We start from the raw sequence: 17410 nt of genomic DNA, 5'->3' as shown, positions 1-17410 counted from the left end.
CTTTTTTCTTTCTCTTCATACAGCAGTGAAAAATACCGTGCCGAAAGCCGCCGTCCACCCCGAGCGCTGAGCCAAGGCAGTGCCACGGCCCCCAAGATGGTGCCGCGGTGCCCAGCGCCCCTGCCCTGCCCGCCCGGGCTCGGTTTTCGGGGAACCCTGGCAGGCGGTGCCGGGAGAATCCCGCAGCCCCGAAGGGCGGCAGGGCGGGGTCCCCGGGCGGCGCTGGGTGAGTGCCCTCAGCCCCCGGCCCGCCGCCCTTTACCCTCCCTCCCCGCCGCTCAGCGAGAACGGGCGGGTCCGACCAGAGCTCCCTGCAGTGCCGCCCGCCTCCGCTAGGGGGCGCCACCGTGCGGGGAGGGGGAGTGGGCGAGTCACGAGACGCCCCGCACCAGCTGTTGCTGGCAGGCTCAGGCAGGATTCCGGAGAGGAGCGCTATCATTGGCTGAGGGCGAGCACCACAGGCGCTCCCATTGGCTTGCGTGCCGGGAGAGGAGGAGCGTGGGCGTCTATAAAGAAGGATCCCGGCGCCAGTACTCGGCACAGTTCGAGTCCGGGACACAGCGGCTTCTCGTCGAAGGTCGCCTGTTTGCTGAGCGCCGCCGGGACATGCTCGGAGCCTGACTGACCGCAGGTGGCCGCCGCGCCCGGGACACGAATGAAGAAGCAGTTGCTCCTCCTGTTCACACATCGGGGACTCGTCAGCCGAGGGGGCCGCAGGGGGAAGCGCCGTCGAAAATGGCCTCGTTCAGTATCCGCGCCGCGCGTCCTGAGGACTGTTCCGACCTGCTGCGACTGATCAAGGTGCGGGAGGGGCGGCGGTTGCGGGGTCGCTCCGGCGGCTGGCGGGGCTGGCCGGTGCGTGTGTCCCCCACTCCACCCAACACCGCTCCGTGGCTGTCCGGGGAGGGGCCGGAGGCCTCGTCTGGCGCCGCTGTCCCCGCGGAGCGAGGGCGGGTTTGGGGCAGATCCGCAGCCGTCATGGGGGAAGCGGGGGGTGCGCAGCTTGTCCTTCGGTGTGAGCAAAAACAAGCTCTTGCGCAAGGCGGTGACGGGGCGGGATGGGGGGGGGAGCGGCCAATGGGAAAGTCCCCTTACGTGTCGTTATCTTCCAGGAACTGGCGAAATACGAGGACATGGAGGATCAAGTGGTGCTAACTGAGAAAGGTAAAAAAGCGAAGCGGCACCTGCTCACCGGGTCGGTAGCCGAGTGACGGTGTCTGTAGCTCAGGTGCCGGTTTATTCTGTTTTTTTCTAGAGCTGCTTGAGGATGGTTTTGGCGAGCACCCCTTCTACCACTGTCTGGTTGCTGAAATTCCAAAAGAACAGTGGTCCTCTGAAGGTGAGACTTGCTGATGCTTAAACTTTAAATGCTAAATGTGTGAGAGCCATCTTATACTTAATGTTATCATTTATACATAAGGTTCCACTAGTAAATTGGGGTAGGAGGAATAGGTTAACCATTAAATGCAGTAACATACAGTAATACTCAGCTGAAGTAGTTGCTGATCCTGGACGCATGGGAAGATCAGGTATAACTTAATGTACTTGACTCCAATTAATTAAATGGCTTTTCTTGTTTGACCCTGACTTACCTTGATGTAATCCTGTTGAATCACATTTTTTTCTTTAATTTGTCCCCAATCTTCAGGTTACAGTCTCTAGCTTCGCCATGTACATGGCCCTTCTGTGTACATGGATGGGCGGGGAGGTAACTAAAAGATCCGTTACACAATAAAGTAGATGATCATAATATGAGGTAAGGTCTACAGGGACAAGTGCTGTTCCCAAACCTTTACCAAAGACACAGTAGAACAGAAATCTGTTTGCACGCTTCTGTTACAGTATGTGCAGAGTGTTATGGCAGATGTGGTTAAAATACTTGAGGTTCAGGTTTGAGTGGGTTGCTGTTGGAAGAGCTGATTTCTCTTCCCTGTTGAAACACAGAGTTATAATTGAAGCTTGAGCTTTGCTTACCTTGACTGTAGGGTGCTGAAGGTAAAGAAAATGGTGTGGTGCTGTCAGTGGAAGCGTAATTTGAGGTGCTGGAAATGCTGCTGTAAAGGTGTGCTGTGAGCATTCACTCCCACACAATGTAGTTGCTGAGGAATATGCATTGAAAGATCAGTGTTGTGGAGTTTCATAGACTGTTTTGGTTGCTAAGGAAGCAGAGTTGAGGCAGTCATCTGGATTGTGAACTGCTGTGTAAAGTTTCTACCTGTGTTCCAGAATGGAGGTACTGATGAATCAGTAGGGTATACATTTGTTTGTAGAAAAGAGCTTTGCGTTCAGCCCTTACTATGATAGTGCTTTTGAGGATTTCAGGGTTTGGCAATGGCCATCTTCATTCTGTTAGGTTGATAAAATTAGCCAGAACTCACATTTCCGGTTGTGTGCTTATTTGTAAACTTCATTCTTAATTCTAACCTAGTAGCCAATATCTGCATGTCACAGAGAATCTGTGTGTTTAAACATGCATGTAAGACTTACTATTTTTGCCTCTTAAATTCAGACTAGCTGAGGTTTCACCCTTTGTTTCAGAACACTGCATTGTGGGATTTGCCATGTATTACTTTACTTATGATCCATGGATTGGGAAACTGCTGTATCTTGAAGATTTTTATGTGATGGCTGAATATAGAGGTATGTATTGCAGAATGAGATGCTTCCTGTAGGGCTTCTTCAAAATTCAAACTTAGTTTCTTATTGTGTTGTTCTTATTTTTTTAGGACTTGGCATTGGGTCAGAAATTCTGAAGAACTTGAGTCAGGTATGTCTAAGCGATAAGTCTAAACAAGCAGAACTGAGTACACGTGGTAAGGCAGTATTGCTCTTCCAACTGCATGAGAGCTTCTCCTTCAGCACTACTCAGAACTAAATGAAAGGAGTTGACAGAATACTAGACAGCTTAAAACACTGTCTAGAGTCCGTTGAACAGTGACAAGTGCTGAAGTGACTGACAGAGTGAACTTGATGGCCTTTGGTGATAAAGAGTTGCTGAGTAGTCTCACCAGTTCTTACTGGGCTCATCATCTGGAGCTGTTGATGGAAATGTGTTGCACACTTTTGCAGGTTGCTGTGAGGTCCCGCTGCAGCAGTATGCACTTCCTTGTGGCAGAGTGGAATGAACCGTCGATCAGGTTCTATAAGAGAAGGGGTGCCTCTGATCTGTCCACTGAGGAGGGGTGGAGGCTCTTCAAAATTGACAAAGAGTATCTCTTGAAGATGGCAACAGAAGAGTGAGAGATTATTCCAGCAAATAAATTCTTTCCATGAATGCATATGCTCTCTGAATAAACTTCTTGCTTTCTGTGTACAGTTTGTAGTGGAATAAAGTAGTGTGGATGCTAATATAATGAAAATGATATGCAGGTGTGGTCATAGAGTAATTGGTACTGTGATCTGGATTTGAGGCATCTGTGAAGTTGGGTCCATGTGCTTGTGTGCATCCTTTACCAGTGTGGGCTTGTAATCTTTGTATATGGAAACTTCATTCTTGTAAGTGTCATTCAAATGTGTACAATGTACACACTGGTAGGGTTTGTTTTAATTATTGCCTTTTATAAAAATAAAGTGTTTTCACTTCATGTCAGTGGTTTTGACTCTAATTCTCACCTACAGTTTTTAGTTAGATAATGTGCATTCTAATAAAAGATTCTCTAATTCACCCTAACATTTTCATGGGCCTTACTGCAGTCCCAGAGTGCTGAAAGGAACACTGTGCCTGCAGGACCTAGTGGTGAGCTGCAGGGTGTTTGGAGGGGTTTGAGATCAACCCCTACTTTGTGTGTGGTGCAGAGCATGCTCTCTAGTGAGCACATTGTACAACTGAGCTATGCATGAGGTGCAGCTGGAGCCCCTAAATTAGGCTACTGGAAAGCAGCTTCAGAAAATCTGGAGCCTGCAACATTGCCTCCTTGAGACATGTAAATCACAAACTAGGTTTGACTGGTCAGGAGTAGGAAGAAGTATTTTTACCATGGTCTCCTCTATGTGATTCTTAAAACATCAAACTACAATGCTCCTGCTAATCTGGGTTTTATGTGCATGATTTCAGGTGCTGCACAGAGTTTCTGCATGTACCTCAGTGCACTCTAGTCAGTGGCAGTGATGAGATGCTTGAAATTAAATGCTGTTAAGCAGTGGAAACCAGATGTATATTTAAGCCTTTGTACTGCAGTAAGTGAAAGGAATGCTGCTCGTGAATTTTTTAATCAGTTTTGAAACAAATTTATCAACTTCGCAGTACTGCGTCTGCCCTGACGGTGAAAGTGGATGCATGCCAGTTTTAAGCTGCTCTCCTCTTGCCCTGTAGTAACCCCACAACAAAAGGCTTCTTTTGGCCAGCATTGCTTTCACTTCAAAGGAAAGGAAGAGGCTTACCTGCCTTGTAACATGCACTGGTATAAATAAAACAAGGTTTTAAACAGATTTGAATCACTGCAGTAATCATGTCATCTGGAAGATGTCTTGTAATGCTAGAGAGTGCTGGGCAGTGACTGCTTCAACCATGGGTAATGCTAACCTAATTTTAAAAGCAAGAAAGTATTTAGCATGAAAGTATTCTTGGTTCCTGGTTTGTTTTTTGTTAACTAAGGTGTAAGCAGTAGTGTGCCAGCTCTCCCCAGGTGTGAGATAAAGCTGTCAGCTGTTGCCTCAGGAATGAGAAGATAAGTAAGAAACACAGGAGCTCTTGGAAGCAGAAGGTAGCGTATGTCCAAGTGGTTGGACAAACACGTGCTGGACTGAGCCCAGAATATGTCACATAAATAGCCTGATATAGCAGATCAGTTTCTGCCTAAGAACAGTAATTTCCAGCCGCTCCCCGTGTCTGTGCAGCACCTCAGCTGTGAGAGATTCTTACCACACACAGGAGCCTGAGACTCAAATCCCTCTCCTGCTCAAGGGGAACGTAAAACTGTGTTTCTTACTTGGCAGCAGATTAAATACCAGGCTACACACCTTCCTGCTTGTTCTTGCTGAGCCTATGCTCTTCTGCAAGTCCCTAGGCCAAAAGAAGTGAGAATAAGCCCACCTGATGAACTGGCCTGGCAGCTAGCACTGGTGGTGGCATGGGAAGGATGAGATAGTCTCTAGCAGCTCTCACTGAGGTGTTGTGTCTTCTCATGGGTGAAGCTGCAATAAGTTCTCTGGTAAGTCTGAGCTATGGTGATCTACCTGTGCATCTCAGTCCTCCTGCAACCTGGTTTGAAGTTATTTTAAGCTGGTGCTTTTAGCCCTGCATCTCAGCCCAGAAGGTGATTACTAGTAGAGCAGTTTAAGAATGTTTTTATTTTCAAATTAACAGTTCATTAGATATCTAGGACAGACCTGCTCAAATCTCAGGCCCCAGACTTCTGGAGCACAATAAGGCTATCAAAGCTGCACAAGTAACTAACTAATTAGGCATTATAATTAGGAAAGTAAGCAGCTTAGTAAAATTCTCAATCAATTTAAAAGTGCTTATTGTGTCTTGTTCATCATCTTCTGCCACTGCATTTTCTAAATGAATTCTGCTGGAATAGATTTTTGGAGAGTCACAGAAAACAAGGGAGGCAGTGTTAAATAAGACCACCTTTTCTAGCTGACTGAGATTATTTTAAGCATTCACATGTGAAAGTAAAGACAAGGATTAACCTTTCAGATGTGACTTTCACTGAGGTCCCGCTCAGAGGCAGGGTTTTTAAAACCTGCAGAAATATTCTTGCAGTTCAGGTAACAGAGTCTCCAACAGAGTGATGTGGTAACACCATGGCTCAAGAACAGACCAATTTCAAATGCCCTCAATAACTTTTTCTCAGGCTACCAGGGGACAAAAGTGACCCTGTAACTACAACTGAGACACAAAGTGGCATATTTTCTGTGGGTTTAGAGAGGGGAGAAGCCTCACCTGGTTTGACTTGCTTTGTTTCCAGGACCATGATCACCCTGCCAAGCTGCAGTGCAAGCGTATGATGGAGGGTAAGCCATACCAGCAGGCTTTGAGCTGGTGACTGGTCTCACACCAGTGGGAATCCATCACAGCCCAGGCACAGGGCTGGCATGAGGCCTGCAAGTACATCATCCTTCTCCGTTGCCCCGGTTGCTTGCCTCTGGGGAAGCGCCGGAGCGTGGGTGTTACGGCAGTACTGATAACATCTCCGAGGAGGTGAGGTGCAAAGAACCTTCTGGCTCTCAAGCTCGTGACCCAGGAAGTTCTCTTCATGTTGAGCCAGCCAGCAGAAGACTTTGCAATCACAGCATTCCTGCGTTCCAGGGCGTGGGGATGGAAGTGGCCTCGGACAGCCTCGAGACCAGAGGACACGGTGGAGGGTCATACTCGGCTGCAAGAAGGAGCACTGGGCTCGCCACCCCCTCTTGGCTTGGTGTTTTCTTGCTCGCAGGCTCCCACACAATGATCTGATCTGTAGCCATAGCAACAGCATGGAAGGAGGCTTTTTTTGTCTACATAATTTAAAACATAATATATATGAGAAAAACAACCCTTCCCCCTCCTCTCTTCTTTTAAAGAGCCTGTTATCTCAACGTAATTTGAGAAGCCAGTGCAAACTTTTTCCCCAAAGAGCATATAGGTGCTTTAACGCATTTCTGCGTACAGCAGGAAGATGGGAGATGTGCCATCTGGAACCTGGCCAGGTGAATGTGGAGGTGTCTCTGACGCAGCTGCAGGGAAAACACCAGCTACCTCCGGAGCAGGGCCTCAGGAAACCATTGCATAATTCGCCGTCACACAGCATTACCTCAGGCTGGAGGCTAGCACAGGGATGTGCTTCATCTCTCCCTTTCTTTGAGTTGAGTACAAGGTTTATTAGGTTTATTTCCTTCAGCTTGCATGAGTTCCCTCCTCACAGTGGTCGCTCTCCCTCCACATGCCTCGGGGGAGCAAAAGCTGAGCTGAAGGTGTGCACACACACAGCCATGCATGTACAGCTGAGCTCATACAGCTGTGCACGTACAGCCGTGCACACACACACACTCAGGGCACACAGCAACTGATGGCAGTGCCAAAGAAACCTGCACAACACAGCCGTCTCCCTTGGTTTAACTGATCTGCCTCACGTAACAGACTCAACTTTGCCTAGTTGTTTTGCTTGTCTGGGCAGGATTGCTTAACTGTTTGTTTGGGGTTTTGGTTGTGGTTTTTTGTTTTGTTTTTTTTTTTTTTGGAACAGGTTTCACAGAAGTGGCTGCAATTTAAACAGAGGCATTAGCTGCTATCAGAAACAAAACAACACACAACTAGTGTGGCTGCAGGTAATGTTCAATCTCACCACAAACTCAAAGCAGGCCGTAACTTCACCATCCAGGTGTGACTCCCTCCCAGGGCTCTTCTTTCTTCCCCCAAAGACTTAGCTAACTTTTTGTTGCTGTTGAGCAGGTTTTGGGGAAGTGCAACCTTGATGGAGGGCTTGGGAGCCCATCAGGAGCTCAGGCTGGTCTCCATAGGTAGGCCCTGGAGGGGAGGGCATGAAGCTGAAGGACAAATATCTCAAGGGTGGGTGTCAAGAGGATGGGGCCAGACTCCTTTCAGTGGTGCCCAATGATAGCATGAGGGGCAACAGGCACAGACGGAAGCACAGGAGGTTCCATCTGAATACAAGGAGAAAATTCTTTACTTTGAGGGTGCCAGAGCACTGGAACAGGCTGCCCAGAGAGGTTGTGGAGTCTCCTTCTCTGGAGACATTCAAAACCTGCCTGGACACATTCCTGTGTGATCTGCTCTGGGTGAACCTGCTTTAGCAGGTGGGTTGGACTAGATGATCTCCAGAGGTCCCTTCCAAACCCAACCATTCTGTGATCCAGTGATGGATGTGTGCTTTGGGGTAGGAGTACAGCCAGGTGCACTTCTCCTGTTCCCCCGGCCTCGCCCTGCTGTGCTCTTGCTTTTTACCTGGCAGAAACACTCACAGTGGTTGATAACCAAATAAAGCACAGGTACACACCTCTATCAGAAATAGGGAGGTGGAGGAAAGAAATCCATCTTCAAACCAGTTTCTGTTTCGTTTCACAGTTTTACTGGAGACTAAAGCAAGAGGGGGAAAAAAAAAAAAAAGGCCCCAGGGGATAATTAGCTCATGAGGATGAAAAACAAACACTAGTTGCAGAAACTCCTCTAGGTTAAGTAGTATTGTTTATTTGCATTTGGACCTTTAGGTATTTCTATTGTTCACACAGCAGGTGTGGGCTGGTCACATTCACTCTAAGGGAAAAGGCATCTCCATTTTCTTAAGCTCTGTTTCCCTTCTCCACCAAAACAGGTTAAAAAGAATGTGCTTTGGTAAGATGAAACCAGGTGCCCATCCTCCCCTGCAAGTTTGCTGTACAGCCCCATGAGGTGGCTTCACGTCTTGCAAAACACCTCCCAGGAACCCACCATCCAGGAAAGGAACATGGACCCCTGAAATTCCTATTAGAAACCTTCTTCCACCTGGGGAAAAACACATGAAAGAGATGGTAGCTTTCCACATGAAAGTTCATACATGTTTCCAGGCAACCTGGATATTGCAATGGTGTTTTTAAACTACGCTGGTAAAAGCGCAGAGTGAGATTTTTCAAAACCGGTTACTATAATTAGGCATCCAGATACCACTGTAAAGATACCTTTGAACAGTCTTCTTCTGATTGCTCTCATGATGAGCAAACTCCAGTCTGGCCTCTTACATTCTCCTTGAACTTTCACATTTGTCCAATATCAGTCACTGATGTAAAAATGCCACTGTGCAGCCTGCACAGGAGGAAACGAAAGGACTCTTAGTTTCGGCCTATAGTTTTATGCCTTTTGCAATCAGTTCATATGGCAGGATTTTGTTGTTGGTTGGGGTTTTTTTCTGCAGCCAGCTTCCTACCATGGGCTAACAGGAGTGTACAAGAACATTTCCCACCACATAGTTTTAGCTACAGTTGCAGGCACATGGGTCTGTTTTTTCCCCATATTTTCAGAGCCAACGTGGAGGGAAGGATCAAAAATCTGTGTTCGCCACTCCTACAGATAATTACCTCTGTACAGACCTGTCATTTTGCTTTTGGGGCATAAAATGTAAGGAAAAGAAGAAGCCAGAGAGGACTGCAGCAGTGAAGAGATGCTGGGTGCAGGGGCTGACCATGTAAGCTGCCATGGGGACCTATGCACCCCATGGAGGCCATGGCATCAAGGGAAATGGTTTAGGCTTTATTCTTTCCAAGTAAATGTAATCAGAAGAAACTAGAAGACTCTTATTTAGCAAAATCATAAGTCTCAGAGTTAAATTCCTGGGAAACATTAATAATTTCTGGATTATTTTTAACCTCCCATCGATCTCATTAGCCATAACTCGATGGATTAGCAAGCATTGGATTTAGTGGTGCAAGAGCAAAAGTTATTTGCTGCCAAAAAGCAACAGGCAGAATTGGCAGAAGCAACAACAAGTGCTAGCATCAAAGAAATAGCACTATACTAATTCAGTTTTGAACAAAACTAACTGAGAATTCGAGGGCTAATGGCAGTCAGTGTTCCTTAGGCAAGGAAACACACCCACTTCTTGTAACTGTATATCTGTGATAGCTGGCAAACTGTAAAAAAGACTGATAAAGTCCACCACATTGCAAAGTGTAGCTGGTCCAAATGATGGTGAAGTGAGGACAAAGTTAAAGAATCCCAGACGGAAAACAAAAAAACCTTTTCATAAGCAAATACTCAGGATTTATAGGCATCAGCTGACTACCTTCTCAGCACAGAGAAGTAATAAAACAATTCTGCATTTCCATGCTGAGTTTGCAGTCACCAAGATTTGACTGAAATTTGATTAACGAAGTCCTGTGGGGAGTCATGTCCAGGGCAAACCTTGCATGTATGAGGAAGCTGTGCAGCAGCCAGAACCCCAGAGCTGCTTTTCTTGCCATTTGGCCTTGACGTCAGCAAGTCATTGTTTTCTGCTGTTAAAAGTCAACGCACTTTTTCAGCCCTGCAGTTCAACACCCTCAGACATCCCTGCTTCACTCCCAGGCGGGAGAAGGTTTGCCTCTGCCACCCACTCTGTTACCCACAGCCAAGTGCCTCCCCAGCACAGGTCAGGCAGCTGGGGCCTCCTTTCTCAGCTGGGGTATTTTCTTGGCATAAGCACAGGTCTAAAAGCAAGAAGGGTTCATGAGGTTGTGGCAGATATACCCACCCCAATAAAGACCAGGGCTTTCAACGAGGCAGCCGCTGGCTCTTTCATGCCCTTATTTTCGTGCCTTTTGCACCGCACCGTGGCTGTTGTCACATACACGCTTTTGTCAGGCATTGGCTGCCCTGTACCCAGGGCACAGTGACTCCAGTCATGTAAACCCATCATTTGGGGGAGCAAGACAGGCAGCACCCCCTTGGTCAACAAGCAGGGTCCTCAGCCAAAGTGCCCCAGCCCAGAGAAGCTTCTGAACCATGCCCATAGATGACCACAGCTCAGATCTGGCCAGGTTACAAATGAGGCCCCTGGCCAGAGACCCCCTTTTGAGTGGTTTCCTTGGAGCAGTAGGACTGTGATCAGAAACTATCCCCTTGGGAACTGGGACACTGTCCAGGGAAACTTCCCGGAACTGAGTGTCCTCACCAGCCCTTTCCCCTCAATGAGTTATTGTATCTTCTGGATATATCCTTGAGTGAGAGTTTCTCTTTTTGACTGAGTGCATGCATGCTTTTGATCATCATTCTTGTCTGCTGTAGTGTAATGATAATATCCCCAACTGTATAGTTTAAGATTTAAGCTTATCATTTGCTTTGAGTCATTCTGGGATGCCTCCATGACAGAGGTGTAAAGGAGGACATGACATTATCTCCTTTCTTAGAGAAGCTGTTGACCCTTTGGAATCCAATAAATGATGGTCCTTTCACTTCAAATGTAAACCATCAGGTGCTTCTGTTTGCAGGAGTAAAGAACATAAAACAAATGTAAATCTGCCTAAAACTATGTGTTACTTGCAACAAAAGGGCTGGAAACACAAATATACCATGGTCTGTTCTGGCTAGGGTGCAGCCCCAGCAAGGCCCCAGTGTTGTGGGGACAGTGGCACTTGCAGCTGATCCTTCTGTTTCATGATCTTTTTTAAGTTCAGTCCTGGTGGTCTCACTTTACGCAGCTCCAAACAGCACCCGCATCGTCCACCTCAAACCCACCACAGGCACTGCGGTACGTGTTTCAGTTCAGAGGAGCTTCTGTGGGAGCTGGCGCAGGATGGAGGGGCATGGGGGTGGCCATGAGCAGCTGGAAGCCCTCAACCTCTTGGTGTGGAAAAACCTGCCCTGCACTGAAGGACCCACCAAGTACTCCATGGGAGAGCTGTCTGCTTGGGGACATGGTCACAGACGGCTCCAAGTGTCAATGTCTCACAGCATCATCCCTGGTGCTACTGCAGGCAGCAAAACCTGCCCGGCTGAAGTGTGGGGAACATCCCCTGCAGGCTCAGAGCCTGCTGACACACCATGCAAGAGCTGGTCAAAGCCAAAATAATGTCCATTTCTGCTGAGGCTGAGCCCCAGCAATCTCATCATACCACAAACGATGGGAAGAGCCCAGATAGGTCCCAGCCAGCTCCTCTGCCATGGGGCTGAGCTGTGGCAGCCAAGATTCAGCACCTGCTGGGATGTGACAGCCAGAGTTGTGGCCATGGGCTCGTCGTGGTCTGCGGCAGGAGCACAACAGAGGAGAAACATGCTGAGATAAATGTGGGAAGAACTGGGGACCAGACATGGGGTTGTCCGTCCTCAGACATTTAGCCACCTGACTGGCTGGCGGAGAGGCCCAGGCAAGCCGAGGGCAGGGGAGGGCTGGCAGCTGGTTCACTCCACTGCTGGGCCCCCTCGGTGGCCATTTTACATCATGGAGGAGAGGAAACTCACACTTCTCCTTCAGGCAAGGAAGTGTTTTGTCTGGAGAGATGTTTGGATTACAAATGTGATATGCAAAGGGTGTGCTGTGGGGCCACAGACACACACTCGGGTACCGCCTCACAGGCTGCTGCCCAGCACACTCGGTTAAACATACACCAAGTTTTATAAGCGAAGAACTACAGCCCCCTGCAGTGAAACAGCAAGCGTTCCCCGAAACAGCTTTCTGCAACACAGCTGGCACGAAACACAGATGTTTTTTCCAGAGAGCCTCTTTTACGAAACCTCTGCAAACTCAGCCTCTGCCTCGGCCAGGCAGCTGCCAGAGGTTGGGGCTTGCAAGCCTGCGTTTTGGCAAAGCACGGGGGCACGAGGATGGCCAGGAGGATGTTCAGGTCCGCCCTTGAATCAGCCCTCACTGCGGCACCTGCCAACAACCTCCTTGGGCATCTGGCAGAGCTGCCGCCGTTACCTCAATACCCTTTTCCTCAATGTGGCTCATTAAATCACAGAGCCTCGTAGTTATGTGTGACTTGCATGATGTGTGAGTGAGCATGTGTGTGTGAACTCTTCTTTCACTCCACTAAAACTATAGTTAAAGACTTTGCCCATAGAAATACAGTAGAGTTTTACTTAATTCCCAGCAAATACAGCACCTGAATGATAATGTGCATAAATAATGCGTAAGTTGCACTTGGTCATTATGCATTTTTGTGTTAATTTCATTAAAAGACGAATGGTGAACTTCTAATGACCATGTCTCAAGGAAGCCTAGAGAAAATCTGCTGAAGACACTGAACACTACCTTTACGTATACTGTAATTTATTCTAAGTGCTTTATTATTGAAACAAGCAAATGTACTATTAAAGCATTAAATAAGAGACTTTTACGACCACCATTAACAAGTGCATACTATAACCGCTCTTTTGGAAACTGCTGCCCATTGCAACCAAGTGCCATATTTTGTGTGTCCTTTGCCCAGCTAAGACCAGCAGCCCCATTGTGTCCTCGGCTGCGTGCCAGTGGGGTAAGGAGCTGGTCCCTGCAGCAAGGACCAGCAACATCAGCACACCCCATCCCAGGCTGGTACCTGCCAGCTCCCTCCCTGGAGGTGCTACAGTGCTTTTAGGCATGGGAGGAGAGCTCATGTCCCGCTGAGCCCTGCGGTGGGGATGACTAATAGCCAAGCCACGACTCTGGTGCAATCCTATTTGGTTCAACAAGCCTGTCTCCCCTCTTTTCCTGGAGGGCAGGGGGTGACTGGGTGCCATTCGGACTTTCCTTTCATTTAAGAAAAAGGGTGGCGGGCCTGATGTGTGGAGCGCAGAGCGTCAGCATCACCTCAGGACCCCCTTCCTTGGGCACAGCCTGACACTGTGGGTTCCCACCAGCGCTGCTGGCAGTACCAGCTTCCTGCAAGTGAGCCCTAAAAACACCAGTTGGGCATCCGAAACCTGCCAGTTTCTTCTTAGTCAGAGGCTCCATGACACTTGATTTTATCTGTCCTTTCCTGCCCTGCCAGAACCCCTCATTTCACTGACTCATCTGGAGGTAAACAATGCCCAGGCAACCGGGGGGTGAGGGGGCTCAGCAGGAAATCCTTGCTTCTGCTGTTGCTGCTGAGAGGTTACGAGATGCAGCTGTAACCTTCAAGCATGCACCAGGAAAAACATCTGGCACACTCTTCAGCAAAGCATTTAATAACATTTATTAATCCAAAACCACCAGTGGACTGGGATTATTATGTATTACTTCAGGGTGTTCACTTTTGTTTTCAGTAAGATAATCAACGGCTCAGGCTTGTTAATCTATAAAGAGAATTAGGGCACTGTAAGTGCACAGGAATGCTTGGAGAGGCCCAGATAGTTTCTTAGTTTCTTCTTCGTTATAAGCACAGTTTTGCTTGACTCTTCCTTCTTCTTTTTTTTTTTTAAGGACAAATTAAATAGATCAGCTGAATATATCAATGGCTAAATCTCCATCCCAGGAGAAGCAAACAGTTCTTCTGACCACCATAGTTTCTTTACATGTTTTCACATGTCTTTTCTGATCATATTGCACATTTTTGCTGCCCCCTGCTCTGATGTTTCTTTTTTCTTTGGTCTGTCATCACCCTTGTCCCCACAGTCAGCATGGTGGGAAGCTCTGGTCCAACCTCACCTGCCAGGGGTACCACCACATCTCACCAGTTGGGCTGGCTGTCCCCTATAACTGACTTCACACGAGTGGGAAAACAAGCATTTGAAAAACAAAGGCAATGCCAATCTCTTCATAAATAGTCACAGAATAATTTCGGTTGGAAGTGACCCTCAGGATCATCAAATCCAACCATAACCTAACTCTGGCACGAAACCATGTCCCCAAGAACCTCATTCAGGCATCTTTTAAACACCTCCAGGGATGGTGACTCCACCACTTCCCTGGGCAGCCTGTTCCAATGCCTGACAGCCCTTTTCGTGAAGAATTTTTTCCTAATCTCCAATCTAAGCCTCCCCTGGCGCAACTTGAGGCCATTAGTAGTTTCCTTGAGACACATCCCTCTCATGCAAGGCCTTTCAGATGGTTTTGGCTTCAGGGTGCCAGAGGTGCTGCAAAGCTGCCATTGCCAGGTTTCTAGGGACAGCTGCCCAGCTCTGCAGCCTGTCCCACAAGGGAGGGGAGGCCACTGCTGTGCCACTGGGGGGACACAACCTGCATGTACCCACGTGAGCACTGGGTGATGTGCCATGGTCCCATGTGCCATGCATTTAGGAACAGAGGCTCCAGGGGCACCAGGAGCCCTCCAGACATGCCGGCACAGAACTGAGGCCCCCCGTAACCAGGTCGGGTGAGAACATGGGGACAGTGCAGCCATCAGTGCTAAAAATTAACCTGGCTCAAAACCCTGATGTTTAAAACAAATTATATTTTAAAATATATTGAGTTTATTGTTCTCTGGCTTTCAAAATAATAATCGACCAGATTTTAAGGAAACACTGTCCCCAAATCACTGATAAAAGCTGCTAACAGTAACCATACATGAGAAGGAGCTTCAGGAACCCATAAATGAGAAACCTTGAAAGCAGGGATGATGACATGTCAAAATTCCTCAAGAAAATTACTGAGGTGAGAAAAAAATGTTGGGAAGACCTCAGCAGGGTCTTCAGGCCAGGGAGGTGCTCCAGGCGAAGCTGGGGAAGTCCACACGACAGAGGGGTCACAAAGAGAAAGAAGAGAAAGGCAAGAGAAACCAAGTTGGTGCAAAGAACTAAGTCAGTGGTCAAGTATAGAAACATTAGAGTATCTTCTGCCCAGGGACCTCAGTTCCTGCAGGTGTGGGCAGAACGGGTCCCTATTTTCCAGCTGGGAGGGATGGTGTTGAGCTCTCCCGTATTCCAGGAGCACCCCTCTAGGGCTGGCAGGTGAGCCGGGTGTTTCATGTGATGCTCCTCAGCCTTCCTGCAGAGAGGAAGGCTGACCAGTTCTTCAGCTGGGGGGGAAGAAAAAAGAACTCATGCAAATAAAACCACTCGCCTCGTGTCTTTCACTCTGCAAGGAAAACACAAACAGATCCTGCAGGACTAATAATTATTACTGCTTCACAGCTCCTTAACCATTCTAACTTTATTTACAGCAGTTTACTTAGACTGATGGTTACAAGTTTATTCATGGTAGTTAACCCTGTCACCTTCCAGGACAAAAATCAAGCTCTGGGCAGAGCATGTCCTTAGCTCAGAAACTTGTGGCCTGAGGTATACAACACGTTATACACATCTCCATTACACCTTTGCTTACCCACCAGGGACCCCAAATCACTTGTGGTTTTTTTGGCCATTGTTCTGTTACTTTTGGGTGTGAGTCACCAGCTATCCCAGGGCAGAGGGTGTTTTTACACCACTGCTCCTCTAACATTCCTCAAACAAGAGAGTCTCCTTAGCAGGCTAATCTCATCTACAAATAGGAAAACAGTATAAAAGCAATAATGCTGAAAAGCAAACATGTAAATATCTGTCTTTTTGAAGAGTTTGAGAAAAGTTGTGGCACTAAAAGAGGATGTGCTCACATTTATGTTGAGCTACCTCTTTTTTCCACAAGCTAAGACTTCTTCCCCTTTACTGTTTTCTTCTTGGTCAAAACACAGTTGCTGATTTTAGCATCTGTGTATTTTGCTCTCTTGTACAAGGATAGATCATCCTGATCTTACTCCATCAAGGCAAAAGTACAGCCAAAGGTTCTTTGGCCCTAGGGACATGTCCTTGTACAGTTGGATGCTGTACAAAAGCTGCTAAAAGGCAGAAGACTCCAACATTATGTATGAATTGGCTCGCTCTCTCTTCTGGCAGAGATGGAGGACAGCTGAGCAGATGCATGCTTCCTTCTTCCACCAGCCAGTAACAGCCCATCTTTTTATTATCAGATGAACCCGGAGGCGAGCACAGAAGGGATAAACACAACAGACTCTGCCCCACTGATCACCCACCAAACCACAGATGCAGGAGTAAGCTCTTCGCTGCTGGTAGCAGCTGAGTTTTTCCCCAGCATCTTCCTTCAGTCTGGAGTACCGTGGGTCGCACTGAGCCCCGATGCTGCCAGGGCTCGCAGGCAAGGCTGCTGCGTAAGCACCGTGTGTGGCACCGTGCCGGCGGCACAGGCTGAGTCACTCGCAGCTCCCGGTGCCATTCCTCATCTCTGGCAGGATATGGAAAATGTGTCAAGCCTGGTACACAATAGTAAACATATTCCTTTGGACTGGCTTGGGTGCTTTTACCAGCCCACTTTAGATCAAGCAGTTTGTAAATGATGTTTTTATGATAGATCAAAAAACCCACTGGTGTGGCTCCCCAGTAAATGCAAAGATAACTTCAGTACACTGTGTCAAATAACAAAACTCTTTTTTTTATTTATTTTTTTTTTTCCCCGCAATGCCAAAGTATCGGCGTGGCGGTCGTGCTCTGAACGGAGGTTACCTTTATGATTCACAGCATGAATGAGCACTTAGTGGGCACATTCAAGAGCGCTGTACGCGTCAGGAAATGGCTCTTTCAGGTCTCCGTACAAAAGGAAGTGAGTCCGAAGATTGCTAAATTTACAGAGAGAACCTTCATGAACTTAATCTAGGGCAGCGGATGGGGGGAAGGGAAGAATCCCTTTTCTTTCATTGTAGGTAGATAAATTAACTCTACATGTTTCTGTACACAGTTTTTAACAACAAAAAAAAGAAAGGGGTAAGGGCTGCCTCCGCAGCTGCTGCCCGCGACCCTTAGCTGGTGTGTGCGTGCAGCCACAAAGACTCTTCTGGCTTCATGTTTCAGCATCCTCCTGGTTGCTGGGAAAACAAGTGAGCTTTTCTGCGGCCCTGGGGTAAAGCCACGAGTCGGCACAGAGAGAGCATCACCGCACACCTCTGCTCAGGGCATCTGTCTGTCTTTCCTCCGCTGCCGCAGGAGCCTGTGGAGTGGGGCTACAGGGACGGGCAGGCGCCTCCACACTGCCGGCCAAGTGATGGACGTGGCTCATTTTCAGATCAAAGAAACAGATTACTTCTTCAAAGGCACAGGTGCTGCGCCCTGGAGTTGAGGGAAGGTACTTCA

The 17410-nt window shown here is 47.9% G+C and overlaps 2 protein-coding genes across 4 annotated transcripts in view; one reads left to right on the top strand and one right to left on the bottom strand.

Moving 5' to 3' along the window:
* The first annotated feature begins 403 nt into the window (after nt 1-403).
* On the top strand, nt 404-3584 carry SAT1 (spermidine/spermine N1-acetyltransferase 1). The gene is made up of 6 exons (XM_005503724.3): nt 404-801; nt 1113-1164; nt 1256-1339; nt 2539-2640; nt 2727-2767; nt 3070-3584. Exons 1-6 carry the CDS (start codon nt 736-738, stop codon nt 3238-3240), a joined length of 516 nt encoding a protein of 171 aa, XP_005503781.2. The 5' UTR covers nt 404-735; the 3' UTR covers nt 3241-3584.
* Nucleotides 3585-5270: 1686 nt separating this feature from the next.
* APOO (apolipoprotein O) overlaps nt 5271-17410 on the bottom strand; it is a 50972-nt gene continuing 38832 nt past the window's right edge. The window contains exon 9 of one of the 3 annotated variants that reach the window (XM_065071129.1): nt 5271-6441. The gene's annotated coding sequence lies outside the window, so the exon portion shown is untranslated. Of the gene's footprint in view, nt 6442-8111; nt 8426-13754; nt 15310-17410 lie in introns of those variants that run through there. The other 2 variants (XM_065071122.1, XM_065071119.1) reach the window with 2 other exon arrangements.

This window comes from Columba livia, chromosome 1 (assembly GCF_036013475.1).
Source record: "Columba livia isolate bColLiv1 breed racing homer chromosome 1, bColLiv1.pat.W.v2, whole genome shotgun sequence".
NCBI lineage: Eukaryota > Metazoa > Chordata > Aves > Columbiformes > Columbidae > Columba > Columba livia.
Note: the sequence above shows the minus strand (reverse complement) of the source record. Positions and strands in the feature narration are given on the sequence as shown.